At 31.7% G+C, this 25,875-nt stretch overlaps 1 protein-coding gene across 1 annotated transcript in view; it reads right to left on the bottom strand.

The window, feature by feature from the left end:
- Positions 1-25,875, bottom strand: part of kon (chondroitin sulfate proteoglycan 4-like protein) — a 366,417-nt gene that overhangs the window by 59,242 nt on the left and 281,300 nt on the right. The window contains exon 4 of the mRNA XM_071889839.1: positions 3,279-3,441. Within this exon, the coding sequence (XP_071745940.1) occupies positions 3,279-3,441 (163 nt within the window). The remainder of the gene's footprint in view (positions 1-3,278; positions 3,442-25,875) is intronic.

Raw genomic sequence — 25,875 nt, 5'->3', positions numbered from 1 at the left:
GTTATGCCTACAAAATTACACAAAAAACTCTTTAAATAGTTGTCCAAAAATGAACTTTTTTTTATAAAACTTCTTTCATATCGAAATGATGTTAAAAAATAAATAAATAATGGATTAACAAGTCTCAAAATTGGTACATAAATCCCTTTGTTATTTTTCTAATATAATGTATAAAATAAAATAAAATTATGTCAAAAAAAAAAAAAAATGTCATTCCTCTACGTTCAAAATGTTAGGGAGCCATTTTTGAATTTTTCTTATGAATAAAGTTACAAATATCAATATTGATATTTTGGGTACTTTGATAAATTAGGGTTTAAAAAAAAAATCTCCATCACCTTCCTGTACCAGTACAATGTTGTTACAATTGATTTCCAGAAATGTATAACACTTTATGGTTACTTTAAATTTTGACCCCTACCAAGTTCAATATAAAAAATATGCAAATTTTGCATATATCTACGTTATAAACTTTAAATATCTGAAACATTGGCGTATTAATATATAATTAAAATAGTTAGTCCTTTATATCCTTTGCATGTAACCTTTCGCTAATAGTTTCTAACATTAGATAAATACTATATATAGAATGGGTACATACTTAATGCAGTATTAAAAATACTGACCGATAAGATTCTTACCATGTGATATATTTTCTTCATAAAATTTATAAACTGTTCAATGGTTTCCCCAAATATTGCTTTAAGTGCAATAATGTATTAACTTATTCTATGTAGTTTTGTCTCGTCTTTTCTTACTGGGCAGAGTCACATGTATTCTAAAGGGGTTTGGGGAGGAATTTCGAAGATTCTCTTGCAAATGAGACCTCCATTTTAATATATTTTGCTTCTTTCTTCAATATTGTTTATTTTATTACATGTAAATATTTATTTTATCAACATTCGTGAAAGAACCGTTTTCTTCTTTTAACTTTTCGAAAAGCATTAGTCTTTTTCCATTGGTAAGGGTTCACTTTCAGTCTCACTGTTTCTGAACCTTTTCTTTCATTAATTCACTCTATGTCAGTTTTAACTATTGTATCTTTGTTGTATTCTCATCAAATCTTATTTTTTTAAATTTCGAGTATCAGGCTTCGACTTACAGCTCCAAGTTGTTTAAGGTTGTGAGGCGATGATCTACCTCTCAGCACATTATCTCCATCGAAAAATTGGTGAAAGAAGTATCATCAATATTTTTGGCCTGTTTCTGAACAGGATACTGAGCAAAGAACTAATCAGAAAGGATGACGTCTCCTCTCGGTCTTACCAAAACAATCTTAATCTCTGGCATAAGGAAATTACACAGATAAATAGTTTCGCTGATATATTGTGATGACCTGTTAGCTACAGCTTGGACAGCTTGCTTATAGAATCAAACCAAAGCACTTTGAAGTTGAATAAATCAGCAGTGATGGATTTTGTCATCTGCTAATGCATGTTTTTAACCTTTTGTACTTGACAGTGTGGCTTCTGTGGATATGGTGACAGCATAAATTGTTTTCGCCAGGTAAACTCCAAAAGGTTACACAGTATTATTATACAGGGTGATCCAGATTAATTGGGAAAATCTTTAAAGGATTATAACGAACGAACTACATTACTGGGCGACCTCGTGTGGATCCATCTTTGCCATTCTACAGCTAATGGACTTCTTCAGGGCCTCCACAGACGAATGATAATTGACACAGGCCTCACGTTCGACCCTCCCCCAGAGATAAAAATCGCAGGGGTTCAGGTCTGGGATGTTTGCAGGCCAAAATTCTGGGCTCCAAAAGTGAGGACATTTTGTGGCCGAGACATCCTCTACTTTTTGGCCTTGTGTGCAGGTGCACTGTCTTGTTGAAAGGCTGGAACTACACAAAGTCGCCCAGGCCTGCCAAATTTACCCTATCTAGTTCGTTCCTTATTTCCCCAATTTATCTGGATCTCCCCGTCCATCCTGAAATCCACTTAAAATCCAAATAGCCATGTAGAAAAATCTACAATTTGCTCTTAGTCAAAGTTGTATTTCTATTAACCTTGGGCATTGATGAACTATAACTCTTTGTGTACATGGGTGTCATATGTACACATCTGCTAATGCTCTATTTTTTGTGGGCATTTAAGTGAATAAAAATGAGGGTCTACATTCGTAATGAATTCATATCCCATTCCATTGAAGTAACAAACTTTTATTACTTTGTTCATTCATCTTGTGATTTCTGCAAATGATCTCTTCAGCAAATTCAACCCTCTACGTCCATCTTGGACAATAACAATGATCCTTTTATGAAAACTGGTAAATAAACTATAAATTGTTACATATATATTTTTTCTTAAATACTTATGACGTTTTTTGTTTCAATTTTTTTTATATCTATGCACACTACTAATGGTTTACACATGTACATTGTAACTTAGACCAGTTTGATTTTAAACTTTTTCAAATATCGATTATAGCTATTTTAGAAAAGTTGTCATAGGCTATAAAAATGGCCCTATGCAAAAGTGGGAGAGCTCTCATTCGTTTAAATAAGGAGGGGTAGCGCGCTCATCATTCTAAAAGAGCACTTAAATCAAATTTTTGCTGATTTATATAAGTTAGTATAACTTTTTCTATCTCTTAGGAGACAATGGGCCACCTTAAGAAGACTCAGATATCGAGCCCTAGAAACACTGCCAACTATTTTCTGTGTGGAGATACCGTTGGAAAATAAATCTTTATTATTTGTAAACGAATTTTCCCTACTGAAATACGATTTTCTTATATTTTTATATAGTAAATTGACATAAGATCTTTTAATTTCACGCAAGCATAAGTTAAAAACTTGAGAAACCTTTATACAAGCTCAGGTTTAACTGGCAGATATTGCACGAAACCTCATAAATACATGTCCCCTAAGGCAGTTGTTCCCAAACTTTTTGTAGCAAAGGCACACCAAAAGATAAATAAAAATGTCTTGACACACCTATTTTAACTAAGCCACTCATTTGGATTATTATAAGCTTTCGCAAATAATTTAGGATTGTCAAAAATCGTACGGCACACTTGAAGTTGCAATATATTAAATTTAATAACAATCATAAAGAGTTGTCAAATTCAAATACCCCTAACCGAGTGAAAAAATGAGCGCTGCTCATTTTTAATTGAGTAGGAGCACGCTCAGGATTTATTGAGCGGACTAATGCTTTGAAGTAGAGTAACTGAGCCTTATTCTACTCCAGATATTATTAGCACTCATTCGTATTGGTATATCGAATAAATAATCAACGAAGTAAAAAGATCTTAAATGTACTTACATGGGCTTTATTAAGTATATCAACACCATTGAAGAATAAGTTTTCTAAACATCCACGAAAATTTTCTTGATTCCCCAAGAAAATCTCATTAAATGTTCCCATTCCACCCACGAATACTCCAAAATGAACATTCAATTCATAGAATCGTCCTGGTAGATTGACTCTGAAAAGAAAAATATATATGTACAGATATGAGAGAATCCATTTAAGAAATATATATATATTAAATACAAATATTATGTTATTTATGCCTTCATTTTTCCGGTAATAAATTTTTCATTATTACTTGGCAACACAAATTATTTATCTACTATATCATTTTTGATACATAATTTTCTTTAAATAAGTAATTAAAAATATCCTTTCATTTCCTACAGAGCAGGAGTGGGCCAATTCCTAGAAACATTAGACCGGGGTAGTTAACTTTTTGGAGAGACTGGGCCAAACAGCTATCACTGTAGAATCATGGTAGATTAGTATACCTATATTTAGATGATTGTCCATTATAAGATGGCCAGTTAGTCAAAATTAACTCGTTGGCCAGGGGTTACCGACCTCTTCCGTCAACCAAAGGGTGCGTCAGCTATCTTTGCCACCACTCTGACGCAAATGCAGATATTTAGGGAACTATTTTTTTTTTTAGATAGTTTGTTCAAAATTGCATTAGGTAGAAAAAAAATGGATCAATTGATAAATTCCATGTACTAAATATTTGGAATAGCACATATCCTTTTTTGGAATCCACACGGGTAGCAACAACATAACAATGGCTCGAACTCTCAGCATGTTCATTTTATTCCAATTTTTATTCCATTGTCAAATGAAAGCGAAAAATGCTCAAAACTTTTTACTTTACCTATTATTACATTAGCTGGAAGCAACCCATGAAAGGAGGGAACTGTTTGATGTACAATCATACACAATAGGGCGCCCTCAATCCAATCAAAACCTAACAGGATGTCAAATTTTAAACACTAAGATGAACTCAAATTTCTGTCGAAAATTCAAATAACTCCGGTATAAACTTTATTTTAAGTTTGGATTTTTCACATTTCATGATTTTTTTAATCATAGCACTATACAAGAACGCTCACTGGCTAAGACCCACATTTATCATTTTTATTTAAGCCATGGAACACGAATATGACCATACATTTTTTCAATTGTTGTAGGTTTGGTCTATCAAGCCTTTTTTTTTAAATCACGTTTTTAGTGTCGGGCCAACTATTTTAATCTATTCATCCCTATTAATCAAATTTTGAGAGGTTAATATTCATTTTTTCCAATTTTCCAATTAGCAATATTGTCTTCCATGCAAGGATACAATGTAAGTCGTCTTCCTTGAGGCCCCAGTCGGCTCCCCAATGGCCTTCTGGGGAAATTCCGCGCGGAGGAACGTTGCTATCCAAATCCTTTTTTAATACTGTGTGCTCATGACGGCGATTAGGACACATTTTTTCTCAGCAATTGATAGCTAATTATTTATTTTACAATATTGCTCAGAGGAAAATTGTAAAATAATTAATCTTAAGCCCTCAAAATCTGCATAACACAGATAAGTAAATAATAATAATTGGCCCGGTAGTTACAATAACGAGCCATATTTCGAAATGAAATAACTATATAGTTAAAAAATTTAATGTAATAAAAATTGATAAAAACCTTCCATTATTCAAAAGATAATCTATTTTTCAGTTATCTTGAGTACATTTCCTACAAAATTTGCCTAATCATACAAACCCCAGTTAAAATAAGGATCATATACATGGTAGCTGATATTTTTCTTTCAAATGCATTATGTTATAACTAAAACTAAAGAATAAGCCGTATATTACAACTTTAAAAGATTTCCCAACAAATAAAAAGTTCATTTTGATTTATTTTGTAGGTTTTACTTTTAACTTTCTTATAGAATATTTAATAAATATGCAATGTAAGGTGGCGTCAAAATGTTTAGAAATGAAATATAATTAAATCAATTATTATTCACTAATTCTAAGAAGTAATGCATATTTTATTTGCAGGAAAAGTTTGGAAATTATGTACAATTAAGTCGAAAGGACTAACATTTGGGTGAACCTTCATACCTCTAAAATAATAATTACTTATAATGATTAGTCAAATTAACTACTTAATTATATAACTATATCAGTCAGAACAGACTCAAACATCATTCTTTTGATGATTTACATTGTTTTGAACCTTTAACAGGATCATTTTTAATACCACACAAACGGAGATGCTATACCACAGTCATTCTGTTGTTAAGATTATATAGCTAAAATTTTTTCGGGATTATTGAATTACGTAGACAAAGCTCAAATTACTCCTATCTATCTGGCTGTAAATACAGAAATATGCAAAACTTATCTCAGGTATTTATATAAGTAATATTCATAATCTTCCAAAATAAGAAATCCATTACAACATTATTAGGAGTACTCTTGAAGAACAAAACAAAAGTATAAGACACAGTTGCTGACGTGATAAATTCGGGAAGAGGGGCCTGATGTTCTTAGCGATTTTTTTTGATAATTTATTCTTAAAAACTATGGAATCACACACAAAGGCATTGATAGTAGATAGTTGTGGTATTAATATGGTATCATTTCCATGGATGTACAATAGGATTGCTTGATGTACTGGTAGATCTCCAAGTGGTCCGTTAAAATTGGAAAACTTTGATTTTTAAAATACAACACGATATCATTATTAATTAACAATCTAATTTCAACAAAATTAATACTATGAATAGATGAGTGCCTGAGCTCTCTAAATCATTAATGTACCCATCCGTAGCGGCAATGATGGTTTTCAGGTGGCGGCAGAAGGCCCCCCCGTTAGGGATTTAGTCCTCTTTCATGGCGTTTCAGTGTGGACTGACAGTTGATTGGAGGGGCTCGGTATTTGGAAGACAGACACTGCAGGCCTTCCTTTCGACATTCGTTCAAAAGTACTCAAATAACTCATTCTATAGAGTTTTGCAAGGGAAGAGATGGGTTTCATTCATTGCTAGTGAATAAAGTGGCCTCTTCACCCTCACAAGTATGTGAGCTAGAGAGCTCAGTTTTGTTTTGATTTGTATTTATGCGGAATTGTTTATGCTTTAAATATCGAAATATGATTTAATTTTGTATCACTCAACCTTAATTAGTTATTGATTCAGTAAGTGCTCAGATTTCATTGGACCATCTGGTAGGTGCAGTTGTTAAAAATATGACCTGCCTGTAAGTAGGGAAAACCAACTGAAAATGAACGTAGTAACCCCGGCAATTTGAAGAATGAAACCTCTGAGTAGCTTAGCTGCAATTAGGTTTCCCTGGGAATAGGTTGTAGAGTTACAATGAGACTATGTTAAAAAATATCCATCTTTGTTAGGTCGTATCCTTTTTTGACCACCCTCGTTTATATACTATCTTAAATAGCCCCTTTTTCAAGTGCTTTATTGAGTTGTTATTCTACCATATTTTCATGCTTACATTGAAATGAAACCATCAACAGATACTTCCTTTATTTGGAAATCTACTTTCTTTTTTTTTACAAATAATAAATAGGTTTAGTACTCCTATAAACCCTACAAATATTGAACATATTGATTTTTCGATATTCGATATGATTGAGTTTTTTTTTTTGATTCACTGAATGTGTGTATACATATATTTCCTAGAAAAAGAAAATCAATTGATATTGTAGCAAATTGACAAATATAATTTAATATTACACGTATATTAATATAGGAAAGAGTTTGTTTTTATTTATGTAAAACGTAGTCAATTTCGATCTTAGAAAAAACAGTATGCGTTTTGCATGAAGCATTGAGCGTGCGCATTATATTAAACAAATAAAATAAAAGTAAGTATTTATGCATAGACTTGTACAAAAGCCGTATGTAAAAATGAATAAAATCTTGCAGGCGTTCAGGTATATCTGAAAATAAGATTTGAAGACTCATTTTTAACAACGAGCGTGTGTTGCTAAATATCATAACATTAAAAAAGAAAGGATTTAAATTAGCAACGAGTGTGTATAGCCAAAGCTCAGCTAGGTAGCGCTCTAAAAACTAAAGTCCTTCTTGCTCATAATGATATATAATTTATTCTAAACATATTTTTTGACCCCTAATAATATGTATCAATCACTGAATTTGATCAAAGCCATGAATAGAGTTGTAAATCTTAAGCCTTTTTTAGTCTGTAGGATTTTTTGTGATTGGGAAACTGAACAGTGTTTTTTTATATTTACAACTTTGGCCATCAATCAAGTGGTGATACAAAGACCACGTGATCAATATTTGGCCAAATATAATTGTCAAAGTAATCACTTTTTGTCCACAAAGGGCATTGATTCTATTTAAATATTACTTGACAACTAAATTCCCAACGTCAAAGAACTCCATTCAGTTGAATATACAGCGTGAATTCTGCAAAGGGAAGTAAATGTTGCATACGTCACGAAATTGATAAAGGGACGTCATCTGTGGTATCAATAATCTTCTATGGGAAAAATATTTCATACCGACTATGAGTCTCCTTGAGCAAACAGTCACGTTTCACCTCTTGTTTAAAAACCTGCTCTTTCTAGTTTTAATATGATTTCCTTTCTTGCTCGATAGGTATATAAGACTTTTTTTTTAAATAAATTTTTCCCGAATAATGCATTTAATAATATGAATGAAAATATGGTTATATTTTTTTTGTATGTAGGTTGGAACTTGGAATAAAAAATGTGTGCAAAATCATTTTCTTTTCTTTTCTTTATTTAACAACCATCCATTCCTGCTTTTAAAGCCATTTTTGATTAAAATAGTGAGTGATGATTAAAGTAAGAAGAAAGGGGCGATCTATGAAGCAGGGAATGGCATACTATGGCCTGATAAAAGTCCAACTTATAGTGTTTTAAACATGACAAAAACATTTTACCAACATTCCAAATGATATATTACATTAGCTTAAGTAAAAAGTTCCGAAATTTTTTCGCTAGATGTCTTTATTGACCTATATCTCACAATTAATACATTGCATCAAAAAAGCTTGAATTATACTTAAAAGTTAAGCTTACACTCAAAAAAAGTGCATTGATGGTTTTGTGTTTGATGAAGACAGCTGCGTGTAACAACGTTCCAAAATGGAAGTAAAAAAAGAGAAAATTCGATAGATTTTTCAGTATACTACAACCAAGGTAAAAAGGCAGATCAGGCAGCCAAAAAAAATTGTGTTGTCAATGGGGCCGATACATTATCGAATGCAAAAGTAAAGCGGGTGTTTCAAGGATTCCACTCTGGTAATATGGATATTGAAAAACTTGATACAATAATGGAAATCGTCAAGTTGGACTGGCATGTGAGCACTTATTTTATTCCCCAGGAACTAATCATTAGCCAGAAAACCGTTTGGAATCATCTAAAGCGGATAATCCTAACTATTTTAATTTTATTATCAAAATAAAACGGAGAAACGTTTGGAAATTTATACTTCACCTATTATGAATTGATAAATACAAATCTGAAATTAAAAACGTGTTCTATATATAAATATGATAACTGTCACCGTAACACAAAAGTATCTTATTTATTTTATAAACAGCTGTCTATTCCCTCGTTTGACTTGATATGTTGGGGCTAGAACCGATACATCGGTCTTTCAGTCCTACGTTCCTAGCTATCTTTTTATTTTCTTCACTTATAGCTAAGATTGAAGAATAACAGAACTAAGAAAGTAATAAATAATGTCTAGAACGGGTACTTTGTCTCATTGAATGATACAATCAATTGATATAACTTCAGCAACTCAAATTATGTAGTTAGTTGCAGTGTTGGGCAAGTTACGTCCAAAATGTAATATATTTCATATTACAAGTGACTTGCATTTGAATGTAATACGTTTCTTCACAATATTACTTTCGTTGTAGAGTAATAAGTTACTTATTACCAGGCTTCCGACCATCACATAAAGGTCACCTTACTGTGAGGTTCTTGTCTATTTCTCTGATAAATTGAAAATAGCGCGAGTATAACCACTTAGAAAATGTTGAATTATCCTTCGTTGTCTTAAAATCTTCTTCTTGTGTTGATTTAAGACAGACTTCTTCTCCTCTTTATTTACGACTGTTGCGCCTGTTTTGTTTCTTCGAAAACACCTCGTCTTGTGACAGCTCGTATTGTAACGCGCGTTACTGGACTCAGTAACTGTAATAATATTACCTAATATATGTATTTAGTAGCGCGTTAAATTACTCCGTTACTGTCTAATGTAATGTTTTACAGTAACGCGTTACGCCCAACACTGGTTAGTTGTATTAATAATGTTATTTCAGCTGCTTTAGTTTTGACCAAGGACCGATAAGGACTGGCCATATTAGTGACTAATTTTAATAGGACTGGACTGATAAAACTGATCATGGATATTTCATAATTTATTCTTCTAGATAAATACACGAAGTAATCTATTATCTATCTCGAAGTTAATAGTTATCTATCCTTTATTAATTATATGGATAAATTTTGTGTTTGATATACTAAAGACCTTTGTAGAATTGTTGGTAACTAATGAAGTAATCAAGTAGCCATCTGTTGTTATTAAATATGATATGTTGTAAATAAAATATTCCATCACTTAAAATAAAAAAATCTCTCTAAACCTCTCAATGAAAAGCTGGTTGAAAGAAACAAAAAAAAAACCCTGTAAAAACACCTGGCATTCTAATGTTGAAATGAGGGAACGTCACCTATCTGACATGATTGTCAAAAATATATAAAACAAAACTTTAAATATGTATTATCATTATGACACAAAAATAAAACTTTTCTGATATATAAAACTTGTTTGATTGCTTTTTTGATAAAGGAAGTAATGTTGTCGCAGACAAAATCTTTGATATAATTGATTTTTCCCCTTTCATTTCAATTTATATAACTTTTATTTTCCATTCTGATGAACGGAATTTAATTTTGACAAAAAAAAAAAAAAATAGTGTATGAAAATATGAAATTATAATGATTTCAAGAGTGGAAATTTGTAAAACTTTCATATTTGATAAATGATGTTCAAGATTAGGAAAATATTTGTTGTAACTTATAAGTAAACTCCCCATTCAATAGATTTATAATTAATGTACATACATAGACATTTATATATAGTTTGAATTCTTTTCAATTTATTTATTCAACGATAAGTAAAACTTATCGCACGTCAACACAAAAACAATCTTGAACAAATATCAAGAAAAGGACAAAGCCCCAATATGATTTTTTACTTGATATATATACCCAAGTCAATAGTTTATAGACATATTGGAGTCGATTATGGGCATTGTACTCAAATTTGTGGGATGAGTTAAGATACCCAAAATTTTTAGCTATTGTTTAAAACCTTCATTTGATAAAATATATTTATATTTGCTCCGATATAGTATTTTAAATCAAATCTGCCAGTTTATAATTCATTTATTGTCCAATTAATTTAAAAAAAAGAAAAAATGGCAACTTTAAGTGCCATTTAATTCCAAAGGGTTGATACCACTGTTGATAGAAATTGACGATAATTCGTCAAAGAATTAAGTCTCAATTTTGAGAAGAATGATTTTAATTTGATTTTGTATTGACGGCCTACAAATGTCCAATGCCCATATTCTCTTAGACTTTATATATAAATAAATACTGCCGTATATTTATGACCACATTTTGTTCAATTATAGTCTTTGCACTACAGCTTTTGTGATGAGTTGAGATGGCCCAGAGTGTTGGCTATAATTTAAAAAATTTATTTGAATTTGGGAGACTTATATTGGCCCCAATATGGCCCCTTTCAAATAAATTATATCAATTTCGACTACTTTAAATGCTATTTTCTGTGCTGCCAACGGGTTAATAAGATTGTTGATAGAAATACAAATGTAATCCTGATTCAACTTTGATAAAAATCATTTCAGTTTGCTTTTGAGTTGACATGGCGCATTTGCTCAACGATACATAATATATTTATATTTCTAATTAAATTTTTTTAAATGATTTTGTATGTACTGGAGGGTCCAGATAAATTGGGGAAGCCTTTAAAGGCTTATAACAAACAAACTAGATGGATTTGAAGCATAACTTTAATATTATTTGAAAGCTACATTTAATGACATTCAACGATTTATAAAGCCATCTGTTTTTCTAGATAACTTCATCCACATGGCACCAGAAGCATTGGCAGGCCCGAACGACCTTGTGTGGATCCAGCATTGTCACTGTACTAGTTCTGGGTTTCCACTTTTAATTTACATATCACGGTTGATGGAATAGCCCAATGAAGAAATTGACAGTGTACCGGCCCACAAGGGCAAAAAGGTGCAGGATGTCTTAGCCACAAAAATTTCCTTACTTTTGGAGCCTGGATTTTTAGCCTGTAAACATCCCGGACCTAAGCCAATGGGGGATCGTCGAACATGAAGCATTTGCCAAGTATCATTCGTCTGTGGAGACCTTGAATAGTTCATTACCGGTACAACAGATACCTGTATCAGGCACTGTATGGCTGGGGTTATCAAGAAAGGTTAGTATCATAATGAATAATTGTATGTTATTTAATGTAGCTTTCGAAAAAGTAAAAAAAAAAAAAATGATCCTAACCCATCTAGTTCGTTCGTTATAAGCCTATAAAGATTCTCCCAATTTATATGGACCTCCCTGTATGTTACTTAAATAGAGGCCACTGTAAAAATCTGTATCATGGTGGGCGAATATATATATTTTTTTTGAACGCAAATGGAGATATTTGGTATAATATTGTATTTTTTTTTAAATAGTTATAATAAGTTAATCATAAAAATTTTGTAATATTTGAAACTTTGAATTTAATTTGAATCAAACTGTCTACTTTATCATGGTTAATTAATCACACATTACTGCTGACAGTTTTAGCTATATAAAATATAATTAATAAAACTTTCAACTAATAAAGTTATTTTCCTAACATATTTTAAAGTTTTATTAAGGGACTTGTTTAATAATAAAAGTATATTATAAAAACCATCATTGATCAGTTAAGTAATAAATAATAAAACTGAGGTAATTTCTTATATATACAATTTTTTTATGTCAAGTGAGGTTAAATTTTTTTCAACTTGTAATTTGTATATCTTTTATCTTATGTATATATAAAAGAAAATTGTGTGTGTAGACGTCCTTTATACATTCCCACACCATTGAACCTAGGAGGATTAAATATTGCATGGGTCTCTCTTTTGAACTGGGACCGGCTACGACGTGGTTGTCGACTTTTTGGGGAGGTCATATAAGGGGGCTTATGGTAGGCCCAAAATCCAAAAACCGTTTTTTGCAGCTCAAGGAGACTAGATATGGGGTTAAGTTATTTCACAATAAGTTATGACCGTTTTGAAAATAACTATACAAATAACTACGTTCTCTAAATTTAATGAACATCAAAAAAAATTGTAGGCTAAAAAAGAAATTGGTGAACAGTGCAATTTCGTTTATTTCAGGTGCAAAAAAATGAACTTACAATGAAATATGGAATTAGTAAATGGAATAAAGTTTGTAGAAATTTGTCTGAAGATTCGTTTTCCCATAACTTTGCCCAATAAAAATTGATGTTTAGCAGAAATATTTTTCATTTTCTGAATAACTTTTCAATTTTTTTGATTTTCTCTCTTTTTTTCCATTTTTCATCAAACGTCAATTTTCAGTTTTTTAAGATAAAATATCACAAGACGATGTCTTTTAGTGCAAAAAATGACAACTCAACATTATTATATATATATGTATATATATTCATGGAGTATTTTCCATTTCTGGAAAATTTTATTACATAATTTTTGCAATATTTACAAAAATGAACCAGTTATCTATTGTTATTTTTTCAATAACTTTTTTGTTCTTGCAAGTATGAAAAAAATGTTGGTAGGTTTGTTCTTCTTTTACAATCCCATTAAATGCTACAAACTATTCTTTTTGCAAAATTTGTGCAAATAGTTTTTTGCAATTTTCTTTGCGAATTTCGATTTGGGAATTTTTTTTAAGTAAATAAAAAATGAACTTTTCATCTAAACAATTTTTTAGATGCATATATGTTGATATGTTATTTCAAGTTTATTACTCATTTTTTTTAATATTCATAATAATATTTCTAACGTTACAAGAGGCAAGTGGATAATGGAATAAGTGTAATTTTTTTTTTGGAGGGGGGGATGGAGGTGGAGTTGCGATGTTGAGACTTTGTAGATTACCATATTTTTCGACAACAACGAAACATTCATATAATAATTAGTAATAGTGTAGAATATAGAAGTAGTTTCCGAATATTTTTTTAATTTTCCCAATTAATTTGACCATTTTCAATGTGATTTTCCTCTCCCTTCTTTACTCGAGCAACGTCATGATAGTTTGTATGATTTCTTTATGGGTGCCCACAACGTTGGACCTAGGAGGTTGAAACTTTGCATGGGGACTCTTTGGACCTGGCCAGGCTAAGAAGGGGACTTTTGGGTGGGTGGGGTCATATAACGGGGATTATTCTATACCTAAAACACAGGAATTGTGTTTTTTTTTAGCTCAAGGAGACTACATAGATAAAAGGTTTAGTTATAAATCAAAAAGTGACTGGCTCCTCAAAAAAACAACTATACGAGTCTGACTAAGTTTTGGAAATTTATTCAATATCAAAAAAATTAATTCGTGAAATAGGCACTTTTTTTTTCAGGTTAAAAAATGGATTTCCCAATAGATATTAGATTCGTATACAAAATAAAGTAGGTAGAAGTTTGTCTGGAAATTTGTTTGTGCATAAAAAAGACTGATAAAAATTGATGTTTGATTGAAATATCTGTCATTTTCGGAATAACTTTTGAATTTTTTTCTCTTTTTTTTTAAATCTCAATTTTCAATTTTTAAGAAAAAATGCTACAAAACTTTGCATTTTGGACATCAAAATATTGTATTTTCAATTTCCGGAACATTTGATCACAAAATTACATATATTGGTCATCCAAGAAAATTGATTACTTAAGCTGTTGTGAAAGCCTTTATAGAGAACCCATATCTTTCCACGACGGAGATGACCATGAAAGTCAATGTTTTCAAGGGACTCTTTACGAGTCCAAAAATTTCCACTCCTGATAGCAGAGATGTCTGAATCCCCTGGATAATAAAATCTGGTGAAAGAAGAATATCATGCCTGCAGCATCGGAAACCCAAATTTGGAAGCCTTAAATGACTTTTTCAATGATCAGTGGCTGTCATGTTAGACGTACCTACATCAAAATCATCTACAGCAATTTCTACACCACCTGGAAGTAGGCATAGCTTCCTTAGTTTGATCATATGCAAGGATAATTATCCTTAATGTCACTATTATTAATCATATTAATAAAACTGTTTGGATATTAAATGTATAAAAAATGATTTATTATTGATGAATTCGTTCATGATAGTCTTAAATTCTTTGCACAACCCGGTACTTCATCGTTACAACCCCATTTGATTAATTTAGAGAAGGAGACAACCCCGCGAGGCGTTAGTCCTTTTCAACCCAATCACTTAAAATAAAGTGCTTTGTTAACCATAGTTAATTTAATACGAAAAATATCAGGATAAATTCGTAATCAACGCCTCAAGTGTCATAATAGTTGTAAATGGAATTTCAAAGTATATTATACAAGTACTTTCTACTTGAGAAAATGTATTTATAGACCTACCTTTCAATGCATATTTGGAATGACGAAGCATTAAAAAAAGTAGTCAAGAAAGTCTTAAGGCATTTACAAATAGGTTTTTTATGTCTAGTGAAAGATGGTTTAAATACAGAGCACTTATCGGGGACTCACGAGGTTGGAGTGAAATATTTTAATGAGGATTTACTTCTTCTGTCAATTTATAAAGGAAACTCCCGATTACATTTATCGGGAGTGTAAATGTATATGTGAAACTTATGGGGACGTTATTAAAATAGTTATTAAATTATTCAATCAACAACTGGTCAAAGAAGAATTCCTCTCTTCTTCGAACAATGAAAAAGTTTAGGCAATCGATTTAAAACGCAATATAACGTCTATAAATTACAAAATATCAAAGAAAACAGCCTCAATTAAATTTGACAAATTGTTAATCTTTCTGCAAATGTTTTGATGAAAATTTAAAATGATTTTTTTTTGTTCATGTGCAATTAATTCTATTTTTAGATATTTATTTCCAAATATTCTAATATATTTTATAATAGTCTTTCTTAATTTTTGTTTGTCTATATGTTTTAACGAAATATTTTTCAAGTTTCTTAAGATCCATTTTCAACAGATTGTAAATGTCTAAATGTATGCCAATAAAAGGCAAGACAAAAAAATATTTATATACATAAACGGAATTTAAAATAATTTTGAAAAAGAATAATTATGCTAACTTTCATTTGATGATATTTGCTCTGAATGATGCATAGTTACATATTTTACAAAAGTTAATTATTTGAAAAAAAAATATAGCTACGTTTAATTTTTATATACAAAAGCAAAGCTGTTTCTTTAACGTACCATTCAGTCATGGGCACACATGAATCAATCTAAGAACCAACATCTTTATATACAGGGTACGCAAGCTATCCCTGCCGCAAAAATGATTTATATTCAAATACTATTTTTCTATAACTCGTTATCAAATAAAAAAATAGAACCAAATTCGGAAACCGTAATGGAGTTTAATTTATTTTTTATTCAAAAAAATACCTCCAGCCTAAATAAAAGTCTCTATACGATGCCAAAAAAACGAGCAGGTCTTCGCCACTTGGTCTCTTGGGAAATTCTGGAATTTTTTCTTGATCTGACTGATAAGTTCGTCTTCGATGTTGCATGGGGTTCGGTTGGCTTATTATTCAACCGCACCCTACGCAAAAATCCATCGGATTCAGATCCAGAGAGTTTCGAGACCAAAAGTCCGGGAAGATAAAGTCATCCAATTATATTTGAGGTATTTGCGACTTTTTTTGAAGAGTGTCAGGTAGCTGAGTTATTTAGAGGTCTCAAATTATCTTCCAACCCTGTGAATGAACGTCTCAGAGTTCGAGAAATCCTTATGTTGTCACTCAGGCGCGGATTCCAAGGAGGGATCCCTGCCTTTTCCAAATATTTGAGAAAAAAAATTCGACAAATGATTTGAATTTTTTCCAACTGTTCCTAGTTTGAAGAAACTATATTGAAAATCAGCTGACAAATTATCTGCCTTTGTCCTCAAGAGCGTGCCAAAGTGAAGGCATAGATAGCTTGCAGACCCTGAATGTGAAAATCTATCATTTATAGATACTCATAAACAGAGTGTTTTTTCTCTATTGCTAAAATCAATGTACAATTTATGTTTCTTCGTACTTTTTTCCTCCTTCTAATAATTATAGGCAAAAATGTTTTCTACACCCTCCCCCCTCCTCCTCTTTCACAAATAAGCCTTTATTGCATAAAACATGTACACCTTTCTTCTTTTTCTTTACCAAGTTTATATATTTTTTCATCATATATATCTTTTGCCAATATATATTTATGTATAAAAAATATGCATAGACTTTCAACATTAAAGTGAATTTATGGGCTACAAAAAAGATAAAAAAATATGATGGCAATATTTAAGATTTTATGATTTGATAATTAGAACAATTGTGAATGCACATAGGTTTGCAAATGCAAAAAAAAAAAAACCCAAAGCAATTCAATAAAGAATTCTTTAGAAGGGTATATAAGCTTTTAAAACAGGGATTAATTGTAACAGTTGAATAAAGATTTTATTCGCAATAGCATCAAAGACGATGGGTCATTGATATGCTTCAAACCCAAGTACCTCCAACCAAAATATCTTCTCTGTTGGCATGTGCATCCAATATGTGTCTCAAATTGATAAGGTGTTTGGAGAGGGAATGTATTTGGACGACATTTTTAAATTTTTATGGGAGGCAATTTGGATATACCTGAAAATTAGCCTTAATCGTCAACGCGTCAAATGGCAAGGTTTTGAAGGTGTACTCCTCAAGTATTCGGATAAATACCATTTTTTTAAGATCTTTGGAGCAACCTAAGATCTCTCAGACACCTATTTACTCTAATAACCATCAAGAAAAGATTTTAGAGGTCCAATGTAATTTTAACTTTTTGGAAAAATACTAGTTCAGTCGTGAAAACTTTTTTCAACACAACTATTCAGTATTACAACCACCAAAATGAATAAAACAAGTTCCAAAGGATTCCCGTTCAAAAAATACAGCCAAAGTAATGGTCATTAGATTTATGGTGTTATATAAAAAAATTATACCCATACTTCTTTAAGCCGGGAGCTAGAATTGGGGTAAATTACTTCAATATGAGCTATGTATGGCAGCAAGACGGTGATCCTTGTCACACAAGCACTAAAACACAGTAATTCTGCTTCAGCTAATTCCAAAATTTATGGGACAAGTCAATGTGGCCTCCTTCAAGCTGAGACCCTAACCCCCTTGACTACTATTGCTACGGCGTAGTCGAAAGTACGTCCAACACTACCAGATATCCAAATTTGAACGGCCTAAAATTAGCCATCCGTGATGTTTACTCCAGCATTCTATTAACCCAACTTATCTAGGCATACCATAGTTTCAGACTTCGTATTGAGGAAATTATAGAGGATAATTATGTTGAATGAATTAACCTCCTTTACAATTTTTGTAAACAAAAATCGATTCGGTGATTTTTTTATGTCAAATGAATATCTAAGTTTCAGAAAGGTTAAATTTTGCATTTTTCCCCGACCCTTCTTTATATAAAACTTATTTGTGCTGCTGTATAAATTTTGCCTGAACGTCATATTCTCTCTTTCTATCTCAAAGTTGGAGACAGGGAAAGTCAAAGGTTGAAAATCAATCATTGCAATCTTTAACTACTAAGGTAATAACTTTGCTAGGCAACAAGAATTATATATTTTTTGGAGTAGGAGGATAGGTATCTTGACTATTTAAAGTTATTTGGACAAATAAGGCATGAAGGATATTGAAAATAGATATACTTAAGCTATCAATATAATATGTTGGGGAAAAAGTAATTTCGTATTTTTGCTAGATTTAAATGCTTTAGAAGAAGTGTTACAATCCTCCAATGTAAGCCAAGTATGCCCCGTTCTGTTTGATAACTTGTTCCCAACCAGAATCCAAATTCATAATGCTCTTTTCGTAGAAGCCCTTGTCCTTATTGACAAAAAAATTGTACAATCAATTTACAAAGGGCTCTATGGAGGCCAACATTGGACCTCCAAGCGTGTTATCCATAGACAGAAACATGTGGTATTCACTTAGTTCAAGCCCAAACTGTATGGTAGATGCATAAGAACTTCCCAACCGAGCTCCCAGAGCTTCTGGCGCGTTATCAAAGATGTGTGCGGCCGGGCATTGTCTTGATGATGTCTTGTTGTCTCCTATTCACCAATACTGACCGCTTTTGTTCAATTGTCAGCTTCAAACTGTCGAACTTATTACAGTAAAAGGCAGAATTGAGCCTGAGGGGATCGCTAGTATCACTCTTTTGCAATACGAACCGAAAGAGGGTACCTTGCAAATTTTCTGTGTTTCAACGTTATTTCCTTATTATTAAAAGGTTGCAATAGTTAAATTTTAACGTTACGCTTATGCCGTCTTCGATTTCCATATAGAAAGAAAAAATATGACTTGCAAGCAAAGTTATAAAGCATAACCTGTATGTACATCGACCTTAAATATTGTAAAACCCATAAAAAAGAAAAATGGGGAATCAGATTTCCAACACTCAACCAACAATGGATATATACTTTATCGATTTCCATTTTTACTTCTTTCTCTTCCAAGTGTTTACATGGAGAAGAAAAACAAAATCTTGATAAAAGAGAAGGAATAAGACAGATTTAAGAATGAATAACAAATGGACTGAAAAGTCCCGGCTTAACAAGGAAAACACGCCTTTTTTTCTATTCAAACCCGCATTTATTACAATTATTATTAATTTTTTTTTATTCGCATTATAGAACAAGAGTCCCCAGAGCACTTTTCAAGGCATTGCTTAGCTTGAGCGGTATTTTTTCCTATCAAGAAGGAGTTTTTAGTTTGCTAACTGAATCGTTAATTTTATTTTAATAAGTTTTTTTCATTTTTACTTAACTTCTGAGGAGTGAACTTCCTTTCCTACGCCATTTGATTATATTCAAAACCTCATTGTATATTCGTATGCACTCATAAAAACAGAGAGTCACTTTGAGGATAACTGTAGGTCCTTGTTGGGCTTTGAGTAGAACTGAAAGCCCAACATCTGAGTAATTCTTGCGAATATTCTTGTTTATTTCCTTCTCCCCCCTCGTAACAGCTGATTGTAACTGATAGAATGATACCCCATGACAGCTAAGCGCCTCTCCTCTAAATGATACTATTAGTCTATGTATTGTATACTCAAATTAGAGGTTTTATTTATTTTATAATCCGTTCTTTGTTTCTCTTTTTAATTAGCAAAAAGTTTATAACTCCTATTTCAAGAAGAAATTGATATTACATGGGAAAAGTGGCCCATTAATAAACATTTAGAGTTGGACATTTTCAGCGTTGCTTGTGTGTCTGATTCTTTTTTTTTTTTTTGTTCATAGTTGATAACCTGTACAGCTTTTAATGTTCCTAAGCTGTTGACATTCTTATATCATTCCTGAGAGGTGGATTTTAATTGTCAAATATATACAAGTTATCAATGGTGTATACGGAACAAAATGTAACATTCGCTGGTGCCATAAAAAATGGAGAATAATCCTGAGGATTTGTTGTGAGTTATAATTGGAAGTACTTGTTGGACTAAGAGTAGAATTGGGGTTCGACATCGGAATAATTCCAGTGAATGTCCTTTGTATTTATTTATTTCCCTCGTCACAACTTCTTGTAGCTGATCTAATAGCTGCTGTAGCTGAAACTAAGCTGCTCTCCTCCAAAACATTCTTCAAATTGTCAGAGTTACCATATTGATTTTCAGTTTTTTTAATCTTCCCACAATGCTCTTGACTCATATTTACCTTCGCCAACAAAGTTGGCGGGAGATAAGGTTATTGCCTCAGTTTCTTTGTTCTTTCACTTTGATAACAGCAAAATTGACGGATCAATTTTGATCACACTTGCTACAAAGCCGCCTCATATATGGCCTCAGTAAGAGAGCATTTTGAGAGGTGAAGGTCAAAGGTCAAGTAGGAAAAAACGTTACAAATGCATAATCGACCATAACATTGAAACAAAATAAGGAAAAGAAGTGTTTAAATTGATGTCTGTATGTAGGTTTAATAAAGATGCTTCATATTGCAAAAAAATCCCATTTAGGGGGGAGGGGAATGACCAAGTGCCTTTTCTATTTAATAGGTTTTTTTACAACATTTAATATACTTTCTATTAAAGTATTTTGTAAGTTATAAGTCAAACTTCAAATGTACCTCTGTTTGATCCTGTTTAATGAGCCTTCTAAATATACGTTCATCCCGAAAGAGAGAGAGAGAGAAATAACTAGCCTTTTTTGTGAAGAAGTAAAATATAGCAAATAAAGAAAGAAAGGACTTTGCCCACTATTTGTAAAAAACTACAAATAGTACATACACTGTTAAAAGATCAGGCTTTCTAAGTATGTAAAAATCCTATGAAAAGAACAATTTAATGGGTTCTAATAATCCCTTCTTTAATTATTAATAATTTCTAGGAGATCTTTACTTAATTATCATATATCACAAATAAAAATAATATGAGTATCGAGGGAAAAACAATCTATAAAAAAGCAGAGAGTGAGTGGATGGATATTACTAAGTTACTTATTTTTTTCTTTCTTTTAGAATAGAATTATATTTGTTCTCTGATGGTAATGAAAATAAAAAAGTATTTGTAAAATACCAAGAAACACTTTTTTTCTTTTCCTGGTTTATTAAGCCTTTCTAAATATCAACCTATCTATGTATTATGGATGCCTTGGGCATTTCACATACATACACAAAAGCAAAACAACTAACAAGCCATAATTATTGATTTCCCTCAAAATAAGAGTAAAATCATTTAAAAATAGACCTTGTTACATCAAATGACGGCAAAACTAAATAATTGCTTGGATGCAATAAAAAAAAGAAATATTTTCTCCCATGGACATAAATATATGCGTACATTTTTAGTAAAAAAGTATGGGTGTGTTGCAAATTGCATTACTTTAAGTAACATAAAAATGGATTGTCTAAATAAAAATATTAATACATTTTTTTTATAAAAGGGCGATATCAGGGCCAATATAGTCTCTTAAGTCAAATAAAGATTCTAAACTATTGCCGAAATCCTTGGGTGTCTTAAAACTCATCCCAATAATTTGAAAATGAAGCCTATAATTGACTCAAAGAAGTCCATAAAATATTGGATTGTATGTATTTAAGAAGCAAAAAAATATATTGGGATTTTTTTCTTTTCTTGATATTTTTTCAAAGTTGTTTTTAATTGTTTAAGCCCTACAATTGTCAGATATAAATTAATATAGCCAAAATTGGCCTTTACTATCAAAAAGAAGGAGAAGTTAGCAGATTATATTTGAAAGGCCTATCGGGGCTAATATAAGATGCGATCTTGGAGACGCCCAACTCCTTAGAGTGCGCGAATGGAAATTTGTCAATCACGTTCAGGTGGTATTTTCTATAATCAAATGGATTCATATCTGTTGATGATTGGGGCCACATGAATGCAGGCTAAAGATCGCAAAAATTAGCTCAAGCCAAACTTTGTACATAAAGCCTTCAAGTTGACCCAGATATCTCAAATATGTCCACAACGGTATACAAAGTGGTTTAGGAGCCCTCCAACTGGTTGGCAAGGTTCCTGGACTTTATTCCCGCGCTGAGGAATATCCGAATGTTGTTTCATTTTGTTTGTTCCATGATTTAAATCAAGACAAAAATATGATAAAAGTTACTGAACAATTTTCTTAATAAAATCCTGAAAACTCGGTAGAAATTTCAAACTTGTAACTCTAATCCTTGCTCTACAATTTAAACCTTTTAGGATTGTTCAGATTCCGATTAGGCTCACTGTATATCTATCAAATATACCCACTTATACTTTTCTTTTTGATTTACACTCAAGAGGATTTTGAAATTTGCTATAAGTATAAAAATATAGTTATAGGAGATTCGAGGAAATTTCTGTAGCAATTGGTTTGGAGACAGCCACACACTTGAAAACATAGACTATTGACAAACTACCTTTTCGTCATACATGTTTAAAAATATACCTTCATTATTTAACTTCTAGCAAATATTTAAATATTAAAATCCTACTAACATATGAGTCGTACATACAAAAAATTTGCATATTTCTACAATCAAATAAATGAACACCGTTCAACCTACTTTATTCATTTCTTAAATATTTAACTTTATTTAACATTGTATTATAAGTATATATTAAATATAAATACAACCAAGAAATCCCTTCAACTAGCAACAAGGGTCATTGATATATCCCAACATATATAAAGAAATATATTCATTCATTTGTCCAAATAGGTAGTTTTGCAAACATCAATCAATAGTCCTTTTGAAGAAAAAAACATATAGATTTAGAGTATAGATGTATTGAGTAGAGAGAAAAAAAAAAGATTTGCTCGTAGGACTCCCTTGAATATACGTCTTTTGGAATCACTCACTCACTACGGGTATGCAACGAGTCATCTCGGAGCTTGAAATTATTTATTTATAGAGGTCGATACATGAGGCCTAATGTTATAACAAATTATATATTTTCTTTTTCTTTCTCTTTGTTTCTATCTCTTCTAGCTGGGGCATACGAAAAAATATGGACTTTTATTATGAAATCAATTCGAAAATGAGTTTTATCCTTGAATTATTGACATGGCTCTATCCCAAATTGACAACAAAATAGAGCGTTTTGGGGGAGGCTCATACAAAAAAAATAAAGTTAATAATTTTAGCTATCCAATGTGATACTTTTAAATTTATTCGTTTTGAAGCTATGAGCCTCTGAATAAAAAGCACAACTTTCCACTTTAATCAAAGATAACTCAAATTATATGTACGATGCAGACATTTTGAAGGCTGCTATGGAATTTTTGAACCTTCAGTTTTAAAATATATTAACATCAAGGGATCTAAGTATTCTATTTTGTTCCTTTCCTAATAAAACTTTGCTTTGAAAAATGTTTTTGACTTAAATTTATATTTAATGACAGCCACCGTTTTTTAATGTTTTGAGGGCATTGCCCAGAGTTTTTAGGCGTCGATAAACATACAAACTTTGCTTTAATAATATAAATGATAACTCCATAACAAATTCTTGGTGTTATTCTTCTTTTTTGATGAGCACATTCACACGTAGTTACGCAATACTTAGATCTTCTCTCCTCAAGAATAATTTAAATAAAGAAAACATCATCAATCACGTCATAGTGGCTCGATTTTACCTTCTTTATGGACTGACAAATGGGACTGCGGTCCTCAGTCCTAGATAAGAAACAAGGCAACACTACTGGTCATTGAGATAAAGAATATGGCCCTGTGATGATGGACTGGATGGGACTGGTCTGCAGTCCTTGGTCCTAAATAAGAACAGACTCACCAATAATTTTAGTATCTCAATTTTTTTGTAATTGAGACAAATACTTTTGTCCAGCGATGATGGACTTCATGGGACCGATCAAAACTACGGTCCTTGGTCCTGACTAAAGACCGACACAACACTAGTTATAATATCTCAGATTCCTACTCAACAAATGAGAGTTGAATTTTGATATAATTACAGGGGCGTCTGCAGGGGGTGGGATTGAAAAGATGAAGCCCCCCCCTCCAAATTCAATAATTAAAAAAAAAAGTTCAATTTTTTTGGAAATAGCTGTGGATTTATGATTTTTTTTTATGTAAAAATTTTAAATTATAAATTAAATTTAAAAAAAAAATCACATTTCTGTCCAAAAATTCAATTTTTTGTAAATAGCTATATATTTTTGAATGTTTTTTAAAATGTTCCTTTAATTTGTTAGATAGAGTTGCACTTATTATATATTTCTTTCTCTAGGAATCACTTGGGCGCGATCATAGACACACTGAGTTGAAGAGAATAATTTCTACCGATCGCGTTGTCCATGAGCGTTATCGATTTTTGTAAATAGTCATGGATTTTTGGAAAAAAAAAATCCAAAAACCAAATTCCCAAAAAAATATATTCCTGCGGACGCCCCTCAATTATATTAACTGATTCAAATTATATAATTTATAGGAAAAACAAGTAATAACTGACACTCTTTTTCTCGTTTTAAATACTGTCCGGCGTTCCAGAGACATTTTTAAATATTATTTTATAATATTCGGTTTTTATTCAACTTATAATCAAAAAGAAAGGAAAGAAAATATAATTTTGATGTATCAGCTGTCTTTGCCTCCCTAAATGTTACCCAGTCAATAAGAATAAGTCACGAGGGGCGTTCACGGCCCTTCCCAAATTAAGAAGTTTTAGCTTTTTACCTGAAAATTTAAAATATAAAATTGTTTTTCAAAAAAAAATTTTGGTGAATAGATATGGATTTTTTAAATGTTTAAAAAAAATTCTAATTTGGATTTTTGGATTTTTTGCGGGAAAAGATCCAAAAACCAAGCCACCCACCTCCATCAATATACTCTTGCGGACGCCCCTGGCTAATACATATATTTTTTAATCACTAGATGCTGATGATGTTCTTTATCCAGGAAGGAGCACTGAGCCCAATAATGACCTACATTTTTTCATTCTGAGAATCAAAAAGATGGTAAAAAATGGAATCACATTAATGGTATTTATAGATAAAACTTTTTCTTTATCGTGTTTAATAAATAAATATGTATGTGTTTTTTTAGGGCAATATCCAAACTCATATTATAGAGAGACAAACTTTTTTTTTTGAACAATTGGAAAACTCCTCTCTGAGATGTTGATAAAAATATAACTATGTACTTGTGTAGGGATATAAGATATCAAAGAACATTTTTTTTTCTTCTTCAAATTATACTTAAACTACTATTAACATATGTATATATATATACAGGGTTAATCTTATCTACTGGTACACATTTTATTATTTTCAATCCGGAATTATATTGGTACAAAATCACGGAAGACGACAATAAGACATCTTATCCCGGATGATGGATGGAAAAAGCAAAGAAGATTCCAAATTTTCTTTTGGCAAACAAAAATTCGCCAAAGTTTTTTTCTTCTCAGATGATCAATTTTTCACCTTTGATGACACTGTCAATATGCAAAACAGCCGCTACATCACAACCGAACATCCAGACAATATCTTAGCTTCAGTACAAAAAATGTCTTCAGAACACAAAAATACAGCCGGAACCATAATCTTGGGCGTTTGGAGTCTCTTGTGGAGAGGAAGGAGCCGCTCAATGGAGATACTTACATAGAGCTTATGGATAAGAAAGTGCAACCTTTAGCCAGAGAAAAGTTCGAGAACCACTCTGTTTACACTCAAGAGTATGCTTATTTTCATTTCGCCGCGTTGCTAAGACCGATGCTTTCCTGAGAGACAACTTTCTGGAGTTTTGGTACCTCAGCATTTGACCGCCTTCCTCTCCAGACGCAAACCC

Source organism: Lepeophtheirus salmonis, chromosome 7, assembly GCF_016086655.4.
Source record: "Lepeophtheirus salmonis chromosome 7, UVic_Lsal_1.4, whole genome shotgun sequence".
NCBI classification, from domain to species: Eukaryota; Metazoa; Arthropoda; class Copepoda; order Siphonostomatoida; family Caligidae; genus Lepeophtheirus; species Lepeophtheirus salmonis.
This window is presented reverse-complemented; position numbering and strand designations above follow the sequence as displayed.